Genomic DNA, 24,227 nt, shown 5'->3' with positions numbered 1-24,227 from the left:
ACCTTTGTTTTAAGATCTCATGATATTTATATATTTCCATTTTCCATCTGTGCATCTAGCAACTTCCTTCAAAGCTTGTGGAACTGTTTTGTGCCTTGGATCATGGACCTCAGAGATCAGAGTGATGTGAGGTGGGACTGGGAGCAAAGCCTAGAAGCCACAGGCCATACATCCTCCTTTAGAGCACTGCTGTGGCTATTACTGAAGGAAGGAGAGGAAATTAGAAGTTCAAACTGTGACTTTCTTTCTTTCTTTCTTTATTTTGAGACAGTCTCGCTATATAGTTCAGGCTGACCTTGAACTCACTATATAGCTAGTTTGGTCTTGAATCTGCAGCAATTCTGCCTCAGCCTCCTGAGTACTGGGATTACAGATGTACACCAGCATGCCTGGCAAAACTGTGACTTTAATACTGCCATTTCAAACAAAAAAAACTGTCGTTTTTGGAATAACACATAACAAGTAAGTTTTTAATGTGAAATCCTTTAATAGTTATTTCACAGTCCTTGTTTATCAAGAACGAAGCATGAGGTAACGAACAGCATACCAAAATGGTATCAGTTCTGCCCACACTGGGTCCGAAGCCCACTAGAGACGCACTCTGTTAAAACTGTTAGGTTTACACTTAAACTGCCCGCTTCTTCACATACTCCAGTGTTCGGCACTTCACCACCTCTGAAGTACTGAAATTTTCTACTTCAAAATTTACAATCAGTTTGCTGCGTTATTTAGCATCGGCTGTTTTATTCTCCACCAGAACTGTACTGTAAGCAGTACTCTGCAATCAGGAAGCAGAGCTCAGTGACATTTTGAAATCACTGCTGATCTAACCACCTTCAGTAATTTAAAAAAGTATTCATATATTCCATTTATCGGACTTCTGAGGTAGTTATATGACTTTTATAGTGGACATGACCAATTAAAATTATTTCACCCGAGCTCATTAACCAGAAAAGGAAAAGGACAAAAATTCCACCCTGGGCCTGATGTTAAACACTGCCCTCTGGGATTCCAAGCCTTCATAGATCACAGTATTATTGCTTTACAGTGATAAGGCCAAAAATAGTGCAGTGTTTTAAAATTAAGTCCATATGTTCTCCAAGGTGATCTTGCTAACCATCAGAAGGATTTACAGCGCTGCCGGAAACCCATATTCCCACTGCAGCATCCCTACCTTGACAGTGTCCTGACCCACAGAGGTGCGAGGCCACGGCCAGCCCAACCTGTTTCATCCACGCAGTCTCCAGCCTCCCTCAAACGGCTTCCCGCAGCCACCAGGGTTGGAGAACTCTAGCTGTCACTTTATGTTGCTTCAAATCAGCTCCTCTCACTGAACTACCCCATAAATGGACCCCTAAACTTCCTTATCACATTAGGGTGACAGGATACCCTCAGAACCATCAGGGCAGGGCTATTTATCCTCTTGCACTCCTGCCTGTGTAGCATAGGGCTGCTTTGGTCATTCTAGACTCTGCAGTACACACTACTTTTGAAGGCACGTTTAACTGTAACATTCTAATGTGACTGTGCCAAACCTCCAGAAAATATAAAATGTTAAGGTAAGATGCTAAGTAAGATACAGTCTTCAGCAAGCACGAGGCCCTGAGTTCAATTCCCAGTACTAAAAACAAAACAAAACAAGGACATCCTCCAAAACCAGTTTTCAGACTTATAAATATTAGCCATTTGTTTTAAACCTAACTTACTGTGAAAATAAAAGTACCAGAATGCTAACATTTAGATGTCCTCTTGTTTTACGAAGCCCATCTGTTAACTTCTGAAGTATATACATATAGATTAGCTGAGCTATCTACACTTTCATTTTGGGCAAGACAATTCAAACATCTTTAGAAATCAGAAAAACAAAATAAAAAAAAAAAAAGAAATCAGAAAATCAACTAATTTGCTATAAACAGTAATAGAATGGAAACACTTCCTTTCCACTTTACTTTCAAAGGCTCTATTTATCACCAAGCAAAGAAAAATAAGGATAAATAAAGTGAAATGCTGATTATCCTTTCTATCTTTTTACTTACCTTATATATGTAAAAGGGGGCAGAGTTTCTAACTCTGACAGGCTGTAAGGACAGCTACACAGATATGATCAATAACATAACCTTTTAATACATTTTCTATAAGAACATCCCTTTTCAAGGTATCAAGTATTAGCACTCACGGTAAAGGCTCACTTATAAAACATTCAAGGAAAGGTTATGCCCAGGATGGTTTTTAAAGCACAAACTTCCAGAGTTTAAGGGCAACAAGTATTATGCTAGTACTTGAGGCAACTAAGGAAATTCACTTGGATTCCCTGTAGTAAGATTTCTCTACTACGAGTTGCCAGTACCTGACCTCAGAAGCTATGGGTTTGAAAACTTCGAGGTTTTGGTCAGCATGAGATTGCACTTTTCTTTACATATAAATTAAATAAAGTCTATATAAATCTATTCTTGTATTAAATTATTCTCTATGTCCCACACCCTATCTATAAAAACTAAAGTATGTAGGAAGTGATTTTTGGCCTTACATAGAACAAGCACTTGGCTGTTTGCTCAGAGCTCTGGAAATGCAATCAGTTTCTAGTACTGTGACTGCCACACCATTGGCAGATATTATAATTTAAATATTGACTTTTTTCCAAATGTATGACTATAAAACAAAGTATAGAAGTATAAAAAAATATTTAGTCTCCACCAAGTTGTTGCTAACGTGTTGTTAGGATATTTCTGTTTGATCCAAATCCATTCGGCCTGAAGCTGTTTTTCACCTCCATCCTTCTGTCTGCCAGCAGGGTCTTTTTAGGTAAAGAAGACATCTAAAGAAAGCAGAATAAGCTTAATTTTAGTCTGGGTCTTTCTTCAAAAAATTACCACTAGTAAAATGATACAGAGACGGGAGGACTGTAAGCCTTGTGTCAGTATTTTAAGCACTGATGCCTAAGGAGTTATCTTCAAATACAACCATGAAAAACAGGAGGAAAGCTTTATATTTTTCTTAATGAGAACACTGTGAACGTTCTCCACATCTCAGTTTGGCTCTGATAGAACTGTGTCCCAGAGGTACGAGCACCTATCTAAATGCACCGTGCCTGCCAAAGTGCTCTACACAAAACCGATTTATTTGCTGTGCCAGGCAGTGTGCCAAATCCATTGTCTCATCCAATCCTCCCAATAATCCTATGGAGCAGGAGTAATGAGTTAACTGACAGGGGAAGTGAGGGAGATTTAGAGTTCAATAACTTGTGCAGGGTCACAAAGCCCAGCTTGTGTGACTTCAGAGTCCCTGATTGTAACTCTCTGAGACAGCGCATCTTACCCTAGGAGGCAAAGGAGACTCTAGCTGTCTTCCAAGGAACGAAAGCAGACGCCTCCAGATGAGGCCACTTCCCATGAACATGAGCCCTGTGATCAACCAAAACACTCTGTGGTCCTGAAAGAGAGCACAGTTCATTTCAATCACATAAGCCAGGTTCCTTGAAGCGTCTTCAACTATCTCTGCCTCAGAGTTCCATGGAAGCCTGTGTTAGCAAACCTAAAACAAATACCTCTGTAATCCCCAGAGGCCAAGAATCAGAATACACCAGAGGGTAAAATTATTTCAAAGTTTAAACATGCCTAATCACCTATAAGCCATGTGTAACTGCTTTTAGTGTTTCTCCCCAGTCTGCATTCATAAACAAACTTAAATAATCATGAGGACAGACAACTTAATTTCCAGTGTACAGTCCTCAAAATTGGAATTTTTGCATATACATATGTCACCAGGAATCTAAGCACAGAATTAATTTATGCTCCATATACAACTTATCCACATGGCCTGAAAGAGACTGCATACCATGTTCTTAGTGAGCCTGCACTCTGAGGTCTGCCAGGTGAGGTCCAATTTCTGCCACACCACAGCCCTGTCTCTCTGCCCTCATTTTCTGTCACTCCTGTGCCCTTTCTTTGGGCCTCGTGGCCTTCTTGCTGTGGAGAAGCTCAGCTCATGCCCGCTTTCTGACACGGTGGCTCCCTCTGCTCAAAACAATCTCCCAGATCTTCCCACCTCCTCTTCATTCAGGTGTCCACCCAAAGTGGCTTCCTTAGTTGGCCTTCCTTGACCACTCTCTGAAATGTTATCTGTATCACTGTCTGGCATCCTCTGTCCCTTTACCTGCTCTAGTTTTCTTTGTAGCACTTAGCTTTTAATGTACTTATTTATTACCTCTCTCCTTTGCTATAATGTAAGCTCCACTAGGGCAGGGACTTGCTGCTGTATGGGCCTAAAGCAGGGCCAAGTAACTGACATCAATAACTCAGGATGTGTGATCAAAAACTAGTGAGTATTGAAATTCTAAAAATTTATTACAGTAAAAGACGCAATGCCATCATTCTTTCTCAGAACAGTGCTTCAAACACACTTATCCCATCGTTCTTGCCATTTACTAAAGCAGTTTTTTAAGTCCTCTTTTATGTCCTTAGTTGTGCTGGCACGGTTATCTTTGATGTCCTGAATGGATTCCAAACATGTAACTTTTGTGGTCATTTTGACGCTGGGGAACAGCCCCAAGCTGCATGGTACTAGGTTCAGTGAACCATGTGGACAAGGACACACTGCCCTGTTCTTACAAGTCTGCCTTTCCATGCTTAGCAGCAGCAGTCACTGCCATTTTCAATCACCGCTAGGAGAGACACCCATGAAAGAATACCTCCACAACTGCTTCAGCAAAGTAACAGTGGGACACTCGGATTTGAAACAAGGGTGAATATTCTGAGGCAGGTTCATGGCAATGTCTTTTACTGCAATAAATTTATTTAGACACACATTATATTTTTTGAGAAGCCTTTGTATTGTGAGGAGAACGAACACATGTATTCTCCCTTTCTTTTGTATTTCATCACAAGAAGTATAGTAATGATCAGTGCTCACTTTGCATCAGGGACCTTATGATCTTTTGCAGACTTTAAAATGAGTGCTGCAAAATTGGAGCGTGTGCAGAGGGAAGTGTAGGATGTAAGGAAATTACTTTTTTTTCTCTGAGTCATGAAGTGACGGGGAAGTTGAGTGCTGCGTGGTAAGTAGGAGTGTACTGGGCAGTAACGGTGGGAAGGGAGGGCAGCAGTGCAGAGGCAGCACGTCTGGGGGGAGACTTCCGAGCAGCTCTCCAGAGGGGCTGCAGCCGCAGGGGAGTGGACCAAGCCAGCCACACAGACCAAGGAATTTTCTCTTAAGGCTAGCTGAAAGCCACAGAAGTGTGCCATACTATTTATGTTTTCAAAAGACTGCTTTTTAAAAGGTCCTGATGAGACTGGATCAGGGCGACAGCCAGAAAAACAGACATTACACTTCTGCAATGATGTGCAGAGTTGAGTGTCACAGCCTACCAACTGCACATTCAGAAAACCGAGCACTAAGCCAGTCTAAAAATACTGGCTCAGTCTCTAAGCACTCGGAAGGCAGGAGGGCGAAGTAGAATGCTGTCTTTGAGTTGAAATCCTAATTCTCTTATTTTGTAGCTGTGTCCTGGGGCAAGTTACTTAATTTTTTCTGTTTCCCCACCTATACAGTAGAGATGATATACCTATTTTTAGAGTTGTGATGATTGAGCCAAATGCAATATACAAATTTCCAGGTATACTGCTAGACACATAAAAATGAAAATAAAGCCAGATGTGGTGGTACATGGCTGTAATCTTCAGCTCTTGGGAGACTGAGGCAAAGTTTAATACCAGCGTGGGATAGAAAGTGAGCTCAAGGCCAGCCTGAACTGTATAGTGAGACCCTGTATCCAAAAAAAGAAAGAAAGAAAGATGGAAATAAAAACCAACACTGTCTAACAGTGTGACAGTGTGTTATCACACTTCCTCATATATAGTGACATGCTTTGGGGAACAAATGATGTAGGTGATGTTTATATGTGTGTTGTAATGGGGTCTAAGATACTACCCTGAATTTTGAGATACAGTGTATATTTAGCTCACTATGTGAGTATATATATAGCTTAGATTAAAAAAAAAAACCATTAAAAAACAGATCTTAAAGGCATTACAAAATAACTCCTAAACTGTTAAAATAAAATTTTCTTACCTCTTCAAGGGAAGATTCCAAATTCATGCCAAAAGCAACTCCTATTAGTCCAAAGAGTGACAGAGAGAAGGTTCCCATTGTCAACTGTAGATTCAATCTCATCATCACATTCCGGTGGCTTGGGAGAGAACAGCTCAGATCAGAAGGGTAAATTCATAAATAATCTCCAAGACCACATGGATTACGATAGTATACTTTCTTCCAAAATGACATTTCCTTAAAGGTATTACCTTACAACAATTACTTTGTAAGAAGACTCTTCCTATTTTATGGGAGGCATTCTTACCTGTCCAGATTGATAAAAATAATGCTCTGCGAGTCGTCAATCAGCACCCTGAGCTCCCGCGCTGCATTGGAAAGGTCTTCAGCTAACCGGTAGTAGTTTTCCAGCAGCAATTCCATCTCCTCCGCGTGGTCGATTCCTGCACTGCTCTTTTCACTACAATCCGAGTTAATAGAGTTAGCCTGCCCACAACAGCGCATCACGGGTGTTTGTTCCCCAAGCTTCCTTCAGCCGCCAGTGAAAAATGAGCCTTGGGTCTTTTCTTTGCTGTGTCCTCTCACACAGGTCAATCTGTGACAGGCTGTGTGAGCTGAACCTAACCACCACACAGGTAAGTCGACAACCAAGATCCCAGTGTTACAAAGACTAGTTAGCTTCACTTCTTCCTTGGTCCATTCTAAGAGATTCAGGTAAATGTGTGCCATCTGCTACTTGAAAATCCAAAATCCAAAACCATTACCAGGTAAAACAAAGCCGAAACTAAAAACAAACATGAAGAGCATTTCCCTTTCACGGTGGAAGTATAATGTTAAATTGTGAATGAAGTCAGTGTGTATTTTGGTCTCCTTCATGTTGGCAGGACTAACAGGGAAGGTGAGGGAGAATGAGGCACTGTGTGGAGATACGTCAGCCAGGGCAAAGCAGGTAAGAGTGCATTCAAGTTGCTGCTGTCCCCAAATGCCACAGACCAAACAGTACACAGCCCTGTTTGTGTCTGTTGCTTCTGTGGTCAGAGCCTAGAACCTCCTGCACGCTAGGCAAGTGCTGTGCTGCTGAGCTACATCCCCTGGTCCTACTGCTTTTTATCTTGATTATTTCCTAGTTAGGCTATAAATAACCAGCACCCCAGAATGTTTTCCTGTACAGACCAGGGAAAGGCTCATTACAAAGAGGTACACATATAGGAATTTCTCATCCCACTCCACAAAGAACAAAAGCAAACATTTAAAATGTAAACATTAAAAACAATAATAAATAAATAAATAAAATGTAAACATTTAACCTGAGTCCACAAAGAAGAATAGAGGATTTTTAAATTTCCAAGAGAAGAAAGGTTTATAACATGAATATTTTTATAATAGAAGAAACTTACAGAATTTATACCAGGGTGTTAACCCTTTCCTTTTATCCTGCTGTCTCCCTCCCTGATGCTAGTTTCTCTCCCTGCCTTGCACTCTACCTGCCAGGCAAGCCACTTTAGCAGGTGCATGTGCCAGCGTGGTGGCCAGGCCCCTGAAGGGAAGGCCGCTGAGGGCTGGGGGTGGTGTGCATTCAATGTATCATCATCAAACATAGTCAGATGCAGCACTGCATAGGGAAAACCTGAAACAGCTGGGGAAAAACAATGCTCATGTTCTCTACTTCCCAACATACTCCATTCTCAATGGCAAACCTTCCTGAGGAAAAAGACGGAAGATGCAGACTGAGGGAATAAACAACACAGCAGCATCATACTTACAAGATGTCAGGGTCATTCCACTTTGTCAGACAGAGCTCTTCTATCAACTCTTCTTCATCCAGGATCTCCAGAATCGATTCTTTAAAAATTTTAATATCTGTTTCTAACTCTGATAGGCTGAAAGAACAGTTACACCGACATGATCAATAGCATCACCCTTTAATACATTCTGCTGTAAGAACAGTGCCTTTTAAAGGTATCTTATCAAGTACTAGCACTCATAATAAAGGCTCACTTATAAAACATTCTAATCATCATAGATTTTAAGACTTAATCCCTGATGGGTGTGGTGGTCCACGCCTGTAATCCGAGCACTCAGGAAACTGATACAGGAGGACCACCAAGAGTTTGAGGTCACCTAGGGTACACAGTGAATTCAAAATCAATCAGAACTATAGACTGAGACTCTCTCAAAAACCAAAACAAACAGGGTGTGATAGTACATGCCTTTAATCCCAGCATTTGGGAGGCTGAGGTAGGAGGATCCCTGTGAGTTTGAGACCAGCCTGGATTACAAAGTGAGCTCAAGGCCAACCTGCACTGCATAGCAAGACCCTGTCTCAAAAAAGACCAAAAACAAAACAAAACAAAATGAAACACAAAAAATCCAAAACCTCAATTTGCAAATCAAAATTAAATTGTTTGGTAAAATTAATCAGTTATATGAACATAAATTTTAATATCTCAGAAATATAAACACTGTGAATTTAAGATCTTTCTTTTGTAAGTTCATGCTGTGATAAGGACGGAATGTTTACTGTGCTGGAGATGGAGACCCAGGGCCTTCGGTGTGGTAGACAACTGCTGTACTGTTGAGCTGTACGGCCGCTTCAGGTAATTCACTTTTAACTTATAAAACACCCTGATATTCAGAAATTTAAAATGTTAGTTCTTTTTTGCGGTCCTAGAGATTGAACCTGGTCCACATGCATGACAGACGAGAGCACTCTTCCCACCTATACTACCTTCTTTTAGAACACTGTGAAACACATAGTTTTCATAATAATTAAAGTAAATATGACAATGAAGACACAGAGAATAAATCATAAAGTAAAAAACCTTACACCAAAAAGAGTTGGCATTTTTTACAACAAGTAGGAATCACACTAATTTTGTCTGGGATCTCTAACTCCTGACTTGCTCAAGCACCCATATTTATTTACCTTTTGCCATTTTGTAGTAAGATGTGCAGTTTGCTTTTGTCTACAGAAGAATGTTTGGGATCCACTAATGCTTCCAGTGTCTCAAGGATCAGTGGCTGCAAGACGCCAAGTTTCCCCTGAAGGGTGTTGATCTAGACAACAACATGACCTTTCATAAGAATTAAAACAACCTTTTTAGAATACTTAGGATCAGTTGAGTCCTTTAGTTAAATACAGAAATTTCTAACAGCTAGAAATGCTGTTAACATGTCAGAACACGGTCAATGCCAGAATGCCTCTCATACATGATGCAAAACTACATTTCCTAGGTTAAAAAACTATGTAAGGTCATCAATAGGCTCAGAGTTGGTTGAGGGAAATTGACTATCAGAAGAGTCTTCTTTTACAGACAATTATTATGAAAGAAATGGGAAACTGATTTATTAAGATAGATCAATCCCCCTTCAATAGTTAAAGCACAAATTTTATGTCTGTTTACACATACTTTGAAAACGAAACACAGCTCAAAATTCCTACTAAAACACTTTTTTTTTGAAAAACAAAATTTAATTTGGGCTAAAAAAACTCCAAGAAAATAAAGTCAAAAGTATACTTTTGGGTACTGATACAAGTATACTAATTAAAAGACAGAAATACTTCTAAACCAACTGGTAAACAGCATACCTTTAAATTAAGCATAAAATTAGTTGCAAAGTGGTATCTTGGTCACAAACTCAACTCTTTGCAGGATTCTGGTTCTGAGCCAAACTGGATGAGAACAGAATCAAATTTCCCCATCAGATCAAGATCGAATCTAACCAATGAATCTGACTTGGTTCTTTCCAACTCAGTTTGTGACTGGAACTGTGGAAAGAATCAAGTTCATAAACTGAGGTACCACTAGCATAACACTATTTGCCTCAGAAGCACAATTATGGTTGAGGCTAGGATTTTCTGATTGGGAAGTGCACTGTAGACATCCTGTGTATTTCCACAGAGAGCTGCTTCCAGGTTCAGAGATGGTGGGTGAGAAGGTGGACAAAGTGAGGTAGACCTAACGTTTCGGTATCCAAAGGAGACACCACATCCTCTTTCCCAGTAAGGCTGGACTCGGCCACTGCCGACTGTCACAGTCCACATGTCTGTGAGGCAGACTGCTCCTGATAGCTCTCGGTTCTCAGGTGGGCTTGGGGAGCTCCACTTTATCTGAAGATTGCTCCTTGAGGGGCACGGCTGACTCTTTGTTGTGTTAACACTGTTTTTGAAGAAGTCTTCTGGGACCCCATTTAATGGCAAGAAGAATGTGCATCCCGCAGACAGTCTGAGCTCCCATGCATTCTCCCCTTGCCTGATTTCTAAGAGATGGGGTGCCCTCCCTTCTCTTGAAAGCTACCTACCCTGGGCGGTCTGTCACAGACCACCGTTTCCACCTGTGGTTACCTGTTTAAATGTTCACAGCAGGGCTATAATTTGTCTCTCTTGCTGCTGGGCAGCTTGTTCAGCGCTACACGTGCGACTGTTCCACTGGGTGACTTTTTATTAGTCAAAAGACTCAAAATATGATTAGATTCATTCGTACCATCAGTGGTTCAAGCCAGTAGGAATCTGTTAACCCTGTTAACCCATCTCTTTTCTCAGTTAAGCAAGGCAGGCAAAAGAGAAGGACACCAAGTTCACCTCACCACTGGGCATGGTGACACATGCTTGTAATATCAGCACTCAGGAGGCTGAGGCACGAGGATACTGCAAACTTGAGGGCAACCTGGGTTACAATGTGAGTTCAAGCCCAGCCTGAACTACATAGCAAGGCCCTCCCTCAGAAACAAAAAACAGAACAAAACTAAGTTCACCTCACCGCACTCACCTCATGTCCTCTCTGCCCTCCTCGCTCTCCCCCTCCCACTCTGCTGAGTGCCTTTGTACCACTTGTACCTGTACTATCATTAAGATGAATGAGAGTCAGGAATGATAATGAAGACTGGCAGGGGCCAGGAAAGCAGCACGCCACTCGTGTTTGGGGCGTGACAGAACCTGACACACCCAATGACTATCAACTTAATAATGGGTGCTTAGAAGAATGCACGCAATTCCTATGTCAAAACAGAGAGAAGGCTTAGCTGCTTCAAATGACTGTAGGAGTAAGTTGAAGAATGGGTTGATGAATGATATAATAGTCACCATATATGTAAACAAGCACTTTCATAACGTACAGTTTAGAGAATAAAATGGAATGCATTTAAGGTATGATGTATGTGTTAATTTCTGTCATATTTAGCATAGTATTTTATATTATTCCAAAATATGGTTCCTAAACTTGAAATGAGCTTCATTAAATGTTATACTCTACAGTCTTTAATTCTCCTCGATTGAGTAGTAAATTTTAAGCATTAGACATTTTCTTCATCTAGGATGTGTAGAAATGGTTCTGTCTAGAAGCATGCTGAAACGATACTAATGAATCAACACTCAATAGTATACGAAACCCTAACAAACTTAACTAAATAAAAACAACTTACCCAGTATTGTAGGAGTGCTTCAATAGCTCTGAACTCAAAAGGCAAAGGGTATGTGACAAGCTGACCACCTCCAGCCAACTGTGACGGAAGTTCCCGGAACAGCCACTGCTCTAAGTTTAAGTTACGATAATCTAGTATCATGAGACACTCTGGCGTTATCACAGCTTTCAGATACTGTTAAAACAGGAAATAAGAGGATATAGGTACATATACACACACACATACAAGCACATGCATATATATGCAGATTATAGAGCTACAGGAAAATAACAGCTATAAAACTTGCTTAACATTTTACTAACTTTGGATTAAAACTGAATCAGTCAATGTTCATTTGGTTTTTATACATACAAGAAAGATGTATTTTTAAAAGAAGAAAACCTAAAAACATAGGTAAGTCTTGATATCTCTAACTTATTCTCAGTATAAGTGAATTTATGCGAATTATGTATTTATAAAGACGTCCAAAGTAACCATGAAAAAATAGGGGATAAAGGGATAGTTTTATTAAAACTCAGATTATTAGTTAGACTTTTAGAAAACATTTACTTTGGTCATAAGTAGTGTGGTTTAAAAAGAACAGTTTCCTTTTAAAAACATCAAAGACATTAAGCTAATTTGACATAAGATAAAACACCACCTCAGTGCTCCAATATAAAACATATGAAATTAGAACTTTCTCTGGAGATATATTGGCAACTTTTTATGTTAGAAGAATAGAGGTAACCTGCCAGTGACTGTCCTATTAGTGACACAGAAATCGGGAATATTTTCTATTTTACATTTTTCCTTTTTTTTTCTTCCAGTATCAGGCATCAGGCTCAAGACCTTGTACTTGCCAAGCAGGTGTTTATACTGTTGAGCTATATCCCAGGCCATCTATTTACATTTTTATCAACATTTTATTACAAAAGCTTTATATAAAAATGTTGAGAGACTGCACTGTGGACACCATACAGCCACCTTTTAGATTACAGCATTAAAAATGCTAATTTTTTTGACTGCACACCTATCTCTTTATCAAAGAGATTCTGTTCTGAAGGGTACTAGGTACTCCTCACAAGAGTGAACAATGTTTTCTGGAGAAAAAGCACTGGGAGAAGATGGTTTCCAACATGATTATTTTTATCAGTTCCAGATAAATGGATACAAATCAGTTATCAAAGCAGTCTTGAAGAAAGCAAGTCATTGCCGGGCAGGATCACCTCGACCTGTGACCCCTTATCTTCTGTAGGACCCTACACCTCCACCCATCTGTTAACTCTGAGTCACTAAGGAAAGCTCAGTGTATGTGGGGTTCTCATGAATACACAGGAAAGATACAAAGTAAAGCTGTCAACAAAAGTTTAAATTGAGGTCTCAAAATTTAATTCTAAGGGGCTGGGGATTTAGCTCAGCAGCATAAGCACCTGCCTTGCAAGCAGGCAGTCGTGAGTTCAATCCCCGGTACCGATAAAAAGGAAAAAGACACAAAAATACAAAACAAAACAAAAAAACAGAATATGCTCTTGGTAACTAAGATTACACTATTTAATTATACATAAGGATATAAGTGAAAATGTATCTGTTACATATATATGTACTTTTTTTTGGTGCCGGGAATCGAACTTACAACCTCAGGCTTGCCAGGCAAGTGCTGTGCTGCCAAGATGTATCACTGGCTTCTATAAATATTTTTATTTTTATCTTTGGTATCAGGAATTGAACTCAGGACCTTGTATTTACCAGCAGGCACTTATACTGCTGAGGTATATCCCTGGCACTTTTTTTTTTTTTTTTTGTCTTTTTGAGACAGGGTCTCACTATGCAGTTCAGGCTGGTCTTGAACTTGCAGCAATCCTCCTGCCTCAGCCTCTGGAGTGCTGGCATGATAGGCATGCACCACCATGCTCAGCTACAAATATTTTTATAATTTCAGAAACTAGTGACTAAACTCAAACAGTAAGAACATAATTTTTCCACCATAACACATATGCCTGCTGAGCATATGAATACAATCCATGTAAAATGAGTTCTACCTAAATTGTGTTATGTGTTCTACATAGATATTATTACACTAAAATTACTATTAACCTATTGATTAAGGAGTCTCCAGGTTCTTTGATAAAATGCAGTGGAGAACTACAGATAAAAAGAAAACCCTTTACCTCCATCCTCATGATGATCCTGTTGTTCCTGGTCGTGATGCTCATCACATGCTGAAATCGCAAATCTCTGGCTTGGAGACCTAATTCTTGGTATAATTCAGTTTTTTTCCTTTCTATAAAAGAAGTAAGAATGAGTTAAACTAATAAACCACAAATTTATTTAGATTTTCTGTCAGAGGACCCTTCCCAGCACCATCAGGACAGTTTTCTACTACTGTAAGAAATAAAAGCTAAAGGGAATGCTTTAATAGCCAATGTCAGCTCAGAAACCCAGCCTGCTAATTCTAGCTTTTCTCTTCGCTTTTTTAGACTTGGTAAAACTACTCTGCCCTTGGAACCAATAAAAAACAAACCACAACCATACGCCACTGCAAGTCACAGCAGCAATTTCTTGCTTTAGGGACAGGTCATCTTTCTTGAACATGAATTTTACACAACTGCATTTTTAATGTTTTTCACTACATCATCTTCAGTATTACAAATGTGTGAATTGGTAAGTTAAATTTTCTTTGTTCTTGGAGAAATACAGAATGAGAAAATTAGGTCTGTTCTCATACCTGAGAACTGAACTTATTTCCTAAAAGAACACAGCAGATGGGGCTGGGGATTTAGCTCAGCGGCATAAGCACCTGCCTTGCAAGTGTGTGCTTGTGAGTTCAATCCCCAGTACCGATAAAAAAAAAAAGACAAAAAAAAAAAAAGTACAAATTAAGAACACAGCAGATGACAGAAACTCAAGACATTACACTAACAACAGCAGAATCTGTCCCTGTAGTGTCCAACCACACCTGTGACAGGGGTATAAGCAGAACAATCTTCTGAAGGAGACACTGAGCAAAATACTCAGATCTCAGCAATGGCAGGACTAGAGTCACATGAATGGAAGCACAGGAGGATCTAAAACCAAAGTCTCCAGCTATACACCTTTAAAAGTAGCTGTCTGCAGACAGCACTCAGCAGCAGAGTTTCCTGCAGCTGCCACCCAGTGCCCTCTCCTAGCCTGTCTTTTGTCACCCACTCAGTGCCAGAAGAATTATGTGCTTTTACCTTAAACACAGTTCAGAATGAACATGAGGAGGGCAATTTAAAAAATAAAAAGAGAAACAGGGTGAAAAAGGCATCTCTATCCCCTGGCCCCACTCTCTAAAAATACTCCTTCACCATCTCAGGTACAGTCAGAGAGTCTCCTGCCAGAAGAGAATTCTGAGAGAATGTGCAGTCTAGGTACCATCGGTTCCAATCAGGACCAGTGGAAAACTGGCAGCAGAGACCTCCTTCCATACCCCTGTATCCAGAGCTTTCCACTCAAAACACAGTGATCTAACTCCACCAGATTCACTCATTCACTGATTTTTTCTCATGATTTAGAATAAAATAAAGATGCTTACCAAAAGAAGTAACATTTCCTTTTTCATCAAATTTTGTCTGAAAATAGATCATAAAAACAACATAATTATTTTCTAACTGGTATACTATTTAAGGCATGATGTACAGTCTTCAATTATAGAATGCAGAGATCAGTATAAAAATGATCTCTGGGTTAAATGGATGCAAAGGTTAAGAAACAATCACCCTTTCCTTTGCTAGGATAGGCCTGGCTTGGGCCTAACTTTCTATCTGCGCACCTCTAGACCTGTAACAAAGGAGTATCAGTCTGGTCCTTGGTGACACTGTTTATGGTGATAATGACACTGACTTGTGGGCTGCACTGGACAAGGAAAACTATGAAGGAATTAGACACCACAAGGGATGCCATAGCTCTGTCCTTTGGAAGCTGCACCTCTGAGCAGGTGACCAGGTATGCTAGCATAGAGGAGAAGCGGGCTACTGAGCCAGAACGGATGTCACACTTTCCTCCAATAACTGATAACCACATTTCCTTACACATGAGCTGTCACTGAGCAGGCAGGAGAAGCGCCAGGTGGCTATGAGGACTCGCTATGAAGAAGAGACGCTGACTGGTAGCCTGAACTGTTCCCTGTCCTTGGCAGCAGATTGGACCTTGTGTGGCCTGTCTCATGAATCTAAACATCTACTTGAATCTAAGAAGTCTATCTTAGGTACTGCAGAATTAATAAAGGTTTACATATGAGCCCTCATTCTGACAGTTTGAGAAGCCATGTTCCATAATAAGCACTTATTTCTTAATGTAGAGAAATAGTTTTCTGTATGCTTATCCACTGTCAAGTCTAAAGTTATCAAATAATATTTAATAAATCTGTGTGCTGGGCAGTCCTATTTACTATGAAACATACATTTTCAGAAAAGACACACTGTAATGCTCAGTTGTGGGTACAATACAGGTCTTTGGCTATTACTTTGGAAAACATACATGCTGTGTTAGGACATAAGCCACAGTGTATATTAACTTTCTTCTCATGAGCAAAGATAAGATCATTATGAATATGTAAGTAGCATAAAATATCAATGTTAAAGGAAAATTTATCCAGAAGCTCTATATTTGTATAGAACAGACTAGCTTTCTACCTTAAATTTATTTTATAAACACATAAATCCACTGCAGAAAATAAGCAATTTATCAAGTAAAACTAAGCCATAGCATGACAAATTCTACAGAAAACCATGCTAATATTTTACTGATTATCCCAGTCTTTTTCCATAAAATGTATTCATTACACATACATTCTTGCACTGTCTTCCACTCCAATTTAATAACATGTATTAAATATTTCTGCATCTCAATATGTATTATCTTTTTGTTTAACAGGTTTATTTTCTTAAAATTATACAAATATGATTTTTAAAATGTCTGCTTTATAATCAGCTTATTTCTAGACTCATTATTTCAAATAGCATCAGATTTCTTATGTTCTTGGTAGATAATTATTTTATCTGCAAAGAATTTTTTTCAATATTTAACATAAGATTTTATATTCTGGTTTAATGAAGTTGGCCAACTCCTCTAGAACAATGAATAAACATAGTAACCTCTAGATGTAATTTTGTATTAACATGTACTAACATGACAAAGAAAAGTCAAGTTAATAAGCCTAAATAATCTTTCTTCACAGCCAACATATACTGGATTTTTACAGTATGTAAGGCTCTGTTTTAAGGGCTTTCCATCTGCAGTACTTGAATCCTCACAACAATACTATAAAGTAGACTTAATCCTTGCAAGATTTTTATAAAGCAGTTTACAGATGAGAAAACTAAGGTACAAAGATGTTACCATAACTTGTCCAAATCTACTTAGTTAATACGAACAGGCAGAGTTGAGATTTGAATTTAGAAAGTCTAGCGCAGATCAAGCACTTTGTTCTGCTTCAGGATTTTAAAGACCACAAGTTCAAGCCCTGCATAGCTAACAGTCTTTAAGGGCTTCTAAATGGGAGGAAGCCATGAACAATGACTTAAATAAGTTATTCTAGTATTTAAGGAGCTCCACAGTCTTTAGCAAAGTTTCATGATCACAAATTACTAAGCACAACCTATAAGCAATGTGACAAAACAATTCACTATAAAACAAAAGTAATCAATAGCTTGGTCAACAGTCCAGCAGTAATTAAGTATGAGAAGTACTTTCTATAAGTTATAAGATGTACCATATACTCACCACAGTAAACACGGGGGCCACACTGGCTAGAGTGGCTTGAGAAATATCAGAAGTTCTAAACCGGTGCACTTCACCTGAGAAAAAATTAGAGAATTCCATGTAATCACACAGTTGGTTTTCACATGAAGCACTGTATTATCATTTGAACCTCTTTCCTATGTGAAGAATACTCTTATTTGATAATGTAAATGTTTGCAGCTAATTATGTTAGATTTGACAGGGAATGATTTTTTAAGTAAGGCATTATTAGTTAGGGGAAGGCATCAGAAAAGCCCAAGCCAATTAATTTTTCCCCTAATTCTAATTTCTACTCCAGAATTGAATGAACAAATGTACAACAGTTGAGATTTAAACGTCTTTTTTTGCATAATTTAAAAAGGCTTCATGAAAATTATATTGATGGATATCCACCTGAGTTTTCAGCACTCCAGGATCAGGATTATCTTTTGATTTATAAATTATGAAATCTGTAGATTTTATTTTCTACATGCAATATTTCTGATAGTCTGTTCAACTGGAATGAAGACAAGTGTTTAGTAGAGAATAAGGCTATCTGAAACATGTGATGGGATTGAGCGGAAGCTGGCTGGGAAGTATAATGGCTGACAATGGATACTTCACACTACTAAATATCAGAGGAATGGTAAAATATGATAACAATTATCATTATTTTGTTACTAAAGTAATCACGCTGGCTCTTAGTCTGAGATTTATGATCCTTTTTACATCTTACTCCTTTCCACTATTTATATATAATAACACAAGCAATTTTTTTTTTGAGATAGGGTATCCTAAGTAGTTTAGACTGGCCTCAAACTCAGGGCAATCTTCCTGCCTCAGCCTTCTGAGTGCTGGAATTACATGGGTCAATCACCATGCCCATGGTAACTCAGGTAATTGATAACACTGATGTTCCTTGTTTCCCTTTTACATAATACTATGTCGCAAGGGTTAGTTGAACAAAATTAAAAGGCAAAGCTATACACTGAGATTTGACAATTAGTTACAAAACAGATAAACTGTCACCATGATTACTATTCTAAATTTCAATGCTTATGCTAAAAAACTCCCCTTGCTTGTACAACTGCACTCCCAAGTATCACCAAAGGAAAGACAACTCGCTTCTGAAAAGACAGTTTGGAGAAAGAGGTGCTGACCGATGGTAAGTTACTCTGGGAGACTTTGATGTACAATTGTAAAAAAGTAATTGAAGATATTACTATATTTTTGAGATGCACGAGTACACATTTCAGTATCTTTTGTTTCTTAACTACACACACACTCACATATACTGACTAGTGAAAACTTTTGTTACCACTTTGCTTTAACCCCTGGGTAAAAATCAGCAATGTAAAGCCTCCCCCTCTTTTTTTCCCCTCTCCAAGCCCTCTGGCTGTCAGCGCAAACATTAGCTAAAAATAAAGTCAAATCTCTTTATGGGGAGCTCTCAGCATGTGGCCTCACACTTTTTAGCTTCATTTGTAGGTGTGTCCACAACCTGTACCTGCGCTACTGTACAAATGTATGAATTTGTTTACAAAAGAAACAGAAGACAGGAAAGCGAAATGAATAGTTCATAAGCAATCCAAAAAAACCCAATTTCAATTTTGACTTCATAATTATTATGACGATTTAAGAACGAAAGCTCTGATTTAAAAAATCTCCCATAAGACAGCTTAAGGAACCACGCGCATGCTGTAAACAGTACCACCCATCTCAAGCCCCGCGGCAAGCGCAGAGGAGCAGCAGCCTGGGCTGTCCCGGCGGGCGGACGCGGCAGGGTGCAGGGCAAGGTCGGGCTCCGGACTGGTGAGCGCCGTCAAGACACCCGGGCTGGAATCTAAGGTCGGGCTGGTCGTAGAGGCGGACAAAGCGGGACAGGGCGAGCCGTACCTGCCACACGAGTCCAGCTGGGCCTGCACAGCGGTGCACGGCGGTTTCTTCCCAGCAAGTGGGTCGCGCGGCTGCTCGAGACGACAGGACGAGCCACAGGGCAGAGGCCCAAGGACAGGGAGCACAGGGTCCGCCGGGGCAGCCCCGCCGTGTGAGGCAGGAGCCCAGTCAGGCTCCGCAAGCACTCCATGGTCCTGGAGCGAGGAAGAGGGAGAAGCCAGGTTACAGCCCCTCATGCCGTAGGGTGGCTGTCTAGTCGGCCCCGCGCAACCCGGCGCCGTCCCCTGGCTGCGGTCGCAGCATACTGGGCATGCGCAGGATGCGCCCAATCATGTGTTCTCTGCGCTTGCGAGCTGCTCCTCGCGCATGCTTGGGAGGTGTTTCTGGGCGTGCCTCGTGCGTCGCTCGGAGGCTGCTGGGAATTTGTCTTTGGTGCCTTTTTTTTTTTTTTTTTTTTTTTTTTTAATATTCATTTAATGTAGAGGGCTGTTTTGGGAGTTGTGTGGGGGCAAGTGAGATGCTTTCTTCGCGTAACTTTTAGTCCAAATGTCTATATAGCAACCAACACTGTTTCCTTACCTGTTTACTTCCGTGGAATGCCGTTTACCAAATCCTAGCTTCACCCTCTGCATTTTGCTCTCACCCAAAAATGTTGAAAACAACATCTGGGAATGTTGTCCCAGTAACTCACTCCCTGTCCACAGCCTCCTCGAGGCTCTACACCCAGGTAGCTATGTTCTCTCACCCACCAGGGCCCTCCCAGCTCCTCCTCCTCTACCTAATAAAGATTATGTGCTTGGTCACCTGAATCACTATGACTAGGACTTAGAAGATGCAGGACTCATCATTGGAACACACTCATAGGAGACATTTTATTTTATCCTTTGCAATTTCTTTCATCCTGCCAAGGGAGTCCTTTTACTGCAGACTTGGGCAGGAATAGGACTTTTCTGGTTCTCTAGTTGTGTGTTCATTTTTGTCTCAAATTAGCGTAAAATGTGCAGTCTATGTTCCGTTTTTCACTTTAGCAATTTGCAATTTTAACCTGATATATTAATCAATACTTTAAATGAATTGATTCCTCTCTCGTTGTTCTATAGGTAGGTGAGAATTTTTGGTGCAGGTAGAGACCCTGTGCAGTTTCCAGTCATCCCTTCCTGCTGTATTTCTTACCCTGCTGCTTCTGACTGCTGGGTAATAACATCAAGTCTTTATGACTGAGTAGTGCCTTTTCATGTTTTGTTGGAAGAGGGCATCTGACTGTCTAGAAAGGACAGGTGTTAAAGTGGACTCATTGTGGGCAGTTTCGTTCACACTGTGGGGGTTCCCAGAGGTCATCTCTCTGCCTTTTTGTCAGGCCCATCTGATTGCCATTCCTTTTACAAAGGCAGTGACCTCTGGGTGATTTTGACTTTGGCCCCTTCTTTTCTCTATGACTAGGTTCCTTTCTCCCTCACATCTGTACTCTAAGATTTATGGACCTGAGAGAGAAAATGGTTACTTCTGCTGTATGAGCCTGTAAAACTCTCTGATCTTAGGGGTAATCAGTTTTTTTTTTTAATTTTAAAGAACAAAAAACACAAAATTTCAAAACAAGATAATTAGAGGGTAACAATGGTTATTACACTGCATATTGTTCTCTTTAGTTACTCAGAGTACACTATAGTAGCATTTAGTTGTTCAAACAATATTAGCACAAACCTCTCTTTTCAGTGAGCTAAGCGAAATTGGTAATATAACTATCTTAACTATTATATATAAGCTTCTTACACTAGAGAGACATCATGATGTTTACATGAACAATTCTGATTTACTTCACTTATGAGTATCATCTCCAGTTGCATCTATTTACCTACAAAAGTCTTGAGTTCACTCTTCTTTATGACTAATACTCCATTGTATGAAAAGACCACATCTTTTTTATTCATTCCTCGGTTGATGGGCATTTTGTTTCCCAGATCTAGCTTTTACAAATTGTGCTGTTATAAATATTCAGTACACATATATTACTGTGATGTGATGTTTTTAATGCTTCTGGGAAGATACCCAACAGAAGAATAGCTGGGTCAAATGGGACCTCCTGTCCTAGTTTTTAAAGGAATCCCCACACTCATTTCCACAGTGATTGTACCAGTCTCACTCCCACCAACACTGGGGAAGGATTACTTTCTCTCTACAGCCACTTCAGCATTTGTTATTGGTTTATTTCTTGATAATAGCCATTATTTCTGGGATGAGATAGAATCTCAATGTTGTTTTAATTCATATCTCTTGAATAACCAGTGATGTTGAACATTTTCTCATAAATTTATTTGCTGTTTGCATTTGTTCATCTGAGAAGTATGTGTTCATCTAAGATGTCCATTTTTGGATAGTGCCTTTACATTTGGGAGGGATTTTTTTGAGTTCTTTATATGTTCTTCATAGTAATCATTTGTCTGAGGAACAGCTGGTAAACATTTTTCTCACATTGTGGGTTGTTTCTTCACTCTGTTGGTAGTTTCTCTTGCTGTGCTAAAGCTTTTTAATAAAATGACATCTCAGTTGTTGGTTCTGTGTGATAGTTCCTGTGCAATTGGGGTTTATTCATAAAGTCTTTGCCTGCACAAAAATCTTCAAGAGTTTTGATCTATTCGATCATCTACCAGATTTAATTTTTGTGTTTTAATATTAAGTCTCTGATCTGCTTCAAATTTAGTTTGGTGCATGGTGAAAGATATAGGTCAAATTTTAATCTTCAGCATGTGCTGAGGCAGTTTTTTAAGCACTATTTGTTAAAGGTGCCAAACATTGGCACCTTTGTCAAAGATAAGGTAGCTTAGAATGTCTGGAGTTGTTTCTGTATCTTCTAATCTGTTCCACTGATCTTTAGATCTTTTTTTTTTTTCCGGCACCGCACTATTTTTATCACTGTAGATTTATAGTGCAATTTCAAGTCATGGATTATGATGCCCTGTCTCTTGCCTTTATTTCCCTGAATTGTCTAGCTATTCTAGGTCCTTAGACATATTTTTTTATTTTAAAGAGAAAACAACAAAGCAAAATAAAATAAAATAAAGCCAATAGAATAAAATAGAAACAAACCATGAAAGTGATACATCAAAACAAGGTAACAGAAAATCAACTAAGGCCACTATATTACCTCTTGCTATCCTCAAAATAGTTACCCATATAATCAGACACAACAAAATAACAAAAAAAGAACAGCATAAAACCAATCAAAACAACACAATGAAAGCAATCATGATTTAAAAACACCATGATAGGAAATCAACAGTGGCTACTATAATATATCTTGTTACTTTTGAAATAGCTGCCCATGCTATCGGATATAAGAAAACTGAACCAAACAAAGCAATGAAAATGATACGGAACTTTAAAACAAGATAATAGGGTATTCACAATGGCTATGACTTTCAAAAGGAGATACCCCCATACTTGCTATATTGCATATTGTTGTCCTCTAAATAGAAGCTCAGACTACTGAGTTTTGGGCCTGTAAAGGCAACTAAACAACATGGTGCTAATTGTTTCAATTTACTTATGAGATAGTTGTTTCGTTTTACTTACTAGTGCTAAGAAAAAGCAAGACAGCCTTCTATCAAGACTTAGGAAAGGTGAACCGAGCATGAATGGTCCTTTTAGGAATGACATTTAGGCTGAGACCAAAAGAATGCATGAGCATTAGTATGCAGATGAAAAGGAGGAGCTAAGAAGAATTTCAACAAGATTAAAATTTGTTGTGCTTCTGTGTCCAGAGATGGTTATTCCCAGAGCAGGATGAGTGAGAAGCTAAAGTGCTGCTCCATGAAGCCAGAGGTTGACAAGGACTAGATCACGGGGGGCTTTGTTATCCAAGTTAAGATGTTTTTATTTTATTTCTTGAGGAATGGGGAACTCTTGAACTCATTTCCTTAAAAGTCAAAGGTTCTATATTCATTTACAAAGAATCACTTTGATGTACCATTGGAGATTGGATGGTGGAGAAGCAAGAGTAGAAACAGACCATCAGAAGGCTGCAGTGGGCATCTAAAATGGGTTTGGCTGGGGCTCGTTCTGGGGCAGGTAAGAGACTTATAGAGAAAATAGAGCCACTAAGAGGTAGAGTGGATAGGACTTAGTGAAAAATGAAGTGGAGAAGGTAAATTAGTTTGCTAGGACTGCTACAGTAAAACATCACAGAATGGGTACAACAGTAGAAATTTATTTTCTCACATTCTTGGAGACAGTGAGCCCATGATCAGGATGTCAGCAGGTCTGTTTTTTTCCTGAGGTGTCTCTTCCTGGCTTGCAAATGGCACTTTTCTCTGTATCCTCAACATGGTCTTCTACCTGGGCACACTCTTATCCTTGGCGTCTCTCTGTGTCCTAATTCCTTCTTTTAATGACCCATACAGGGTTGGGGTCCACCTTGGAAGACTTGTTTTAACTTAATTAAAGATCATATTTCCACATACTCAGGTACATTCTGAGATACTAAGTTAGAACCTCAGCAAATTAACTTTAGGGACACATTGTTATGTCCATAACAACAACAACAACAACCACAATAACAACTCCATGTTTATGGCAAGAGCAAAAGGGTGAATTATGATGGTACGTACTATATTAGGAAAGATTAGGAGTTCCACATAGAGCACATTGAGTTTGAGATTGCCTAGTAAATACACAAAAGAAGAAGTATTTCTGAATCTGGGAAGAATGTCTATGCTAGATATATAAATGTGGGGACTTTGAATTAAGGATAATAAATAATGCTATAGGGTATGCGAGACATTACAGAGAGAGACAGGGAGACTGATACACACACACACACACACACACACACACACACATATATATATATATATATATATATATATATATATATATATATTAGAGAGAGAGAGAGAGAGACAGACAGACAGACAGACAGACAGAGAGATCCAGGCTCCAAAGGATATCTGTCAGCACTCCTGGGGTAGAATAAGGCCCAGTGAAGGAGAATGAGGAGATTGAAAGGATGGGTCCTTTCTCTGTTCTTAGAACATACTTACTTGAATGGTAGCATTTTAGTTCATTTCATGTTGCTATAACAAATACTTGAGGTTGGATGCTTTATAAAGCAGAGATTTATTTAACTCACAGTTTCGGAAGCTGAAAGT

The 24,227-nt window shown here is 39.4% G+C and overlaps 1 protein-coding gene across 1 annotated transcript; it reads right to left on the bottom strand.

Annotated features, from left to right (window-relative positions):
• Positions 1-467: 467 nt before the first annotated feature.
• Mrs2 (magnesium transporter MRS2) lies at positions 468-19,403 on the bottom strand. Its single transcript, XM_003468767.5, has 11 exons — positions 19,084-19,403; positions 17,191-17,264; positions 15,002-15,038; positions 13,614-13,726; positions 11,467-11,640; positions 8,972-9,102; positions 7,809-7,925; positions 6,353-6,505; positions 6,067-6,184; positions 3,316-3,429; positions 468-2,815 (listed from the first exon to the last, which is right to left on the bottom strand). The coding sequence occupies exons 1-11, from the start codon at positions 19,271-19,273 to the stop codon at positions 2,705-2,707; spliced, it is 1,332 nt and encodes a 443-aa protein (XP_003468815.2). The 5' UTR covers positions 19,274-19,403; the 3' UTR covers positions 468-2,704.
• Positions 19,404-24,227: the final 4,824 nt, after the last annotated feature.

This window comes from Cavia porcellus, unplaced genomic scaffold (assembly GCF_034190915.1).
Source record: "Cavia porcellus strain 051 isolate PalLab524CR breed Dunkin Hartley unplaced genomic scaffold, mCavPor4.1 scaffold_13, whole genome shotgun sequence".
Taxonomy (NCBI): domain Eukaryota; kingdom Metazoa; phylum Chordata; class Mammalia; order Rodentia; family Caviidae; genus Cavia; species Cavia porcellus.
This window is presented reverse-complemented; position numbering and strand designations above follow the sequence as displayed.

What these genes read in the sequence shown, in the direction of transcription:
- Mrs2 (XM_003468767.5), bottom strand. Translation starts at nt 19,273, where the DNA reads ATGGAGTGCTTGCGGAGCCTGACTGGGCTCCTGCCTCACACGGCGGGG. An exon ending in AAGCACTCCTACAATACTGG is followed by an intron (nt 9,103 to 11,466) that starts GTAAGTTGTTTT and finishes GTTGTTGTCTAG; the next exon opens with ATCAACACCCTTCAGGGGAA. An exon ending in TTACTACAAAATGGCAAAAG is followed by an intron (nt 7,926 to 8,971) that starts GTAAATAAATAT and finishes CTGTTCTTTCAG; the next exon opens with CCTATCAGAGTTAGAAACAG.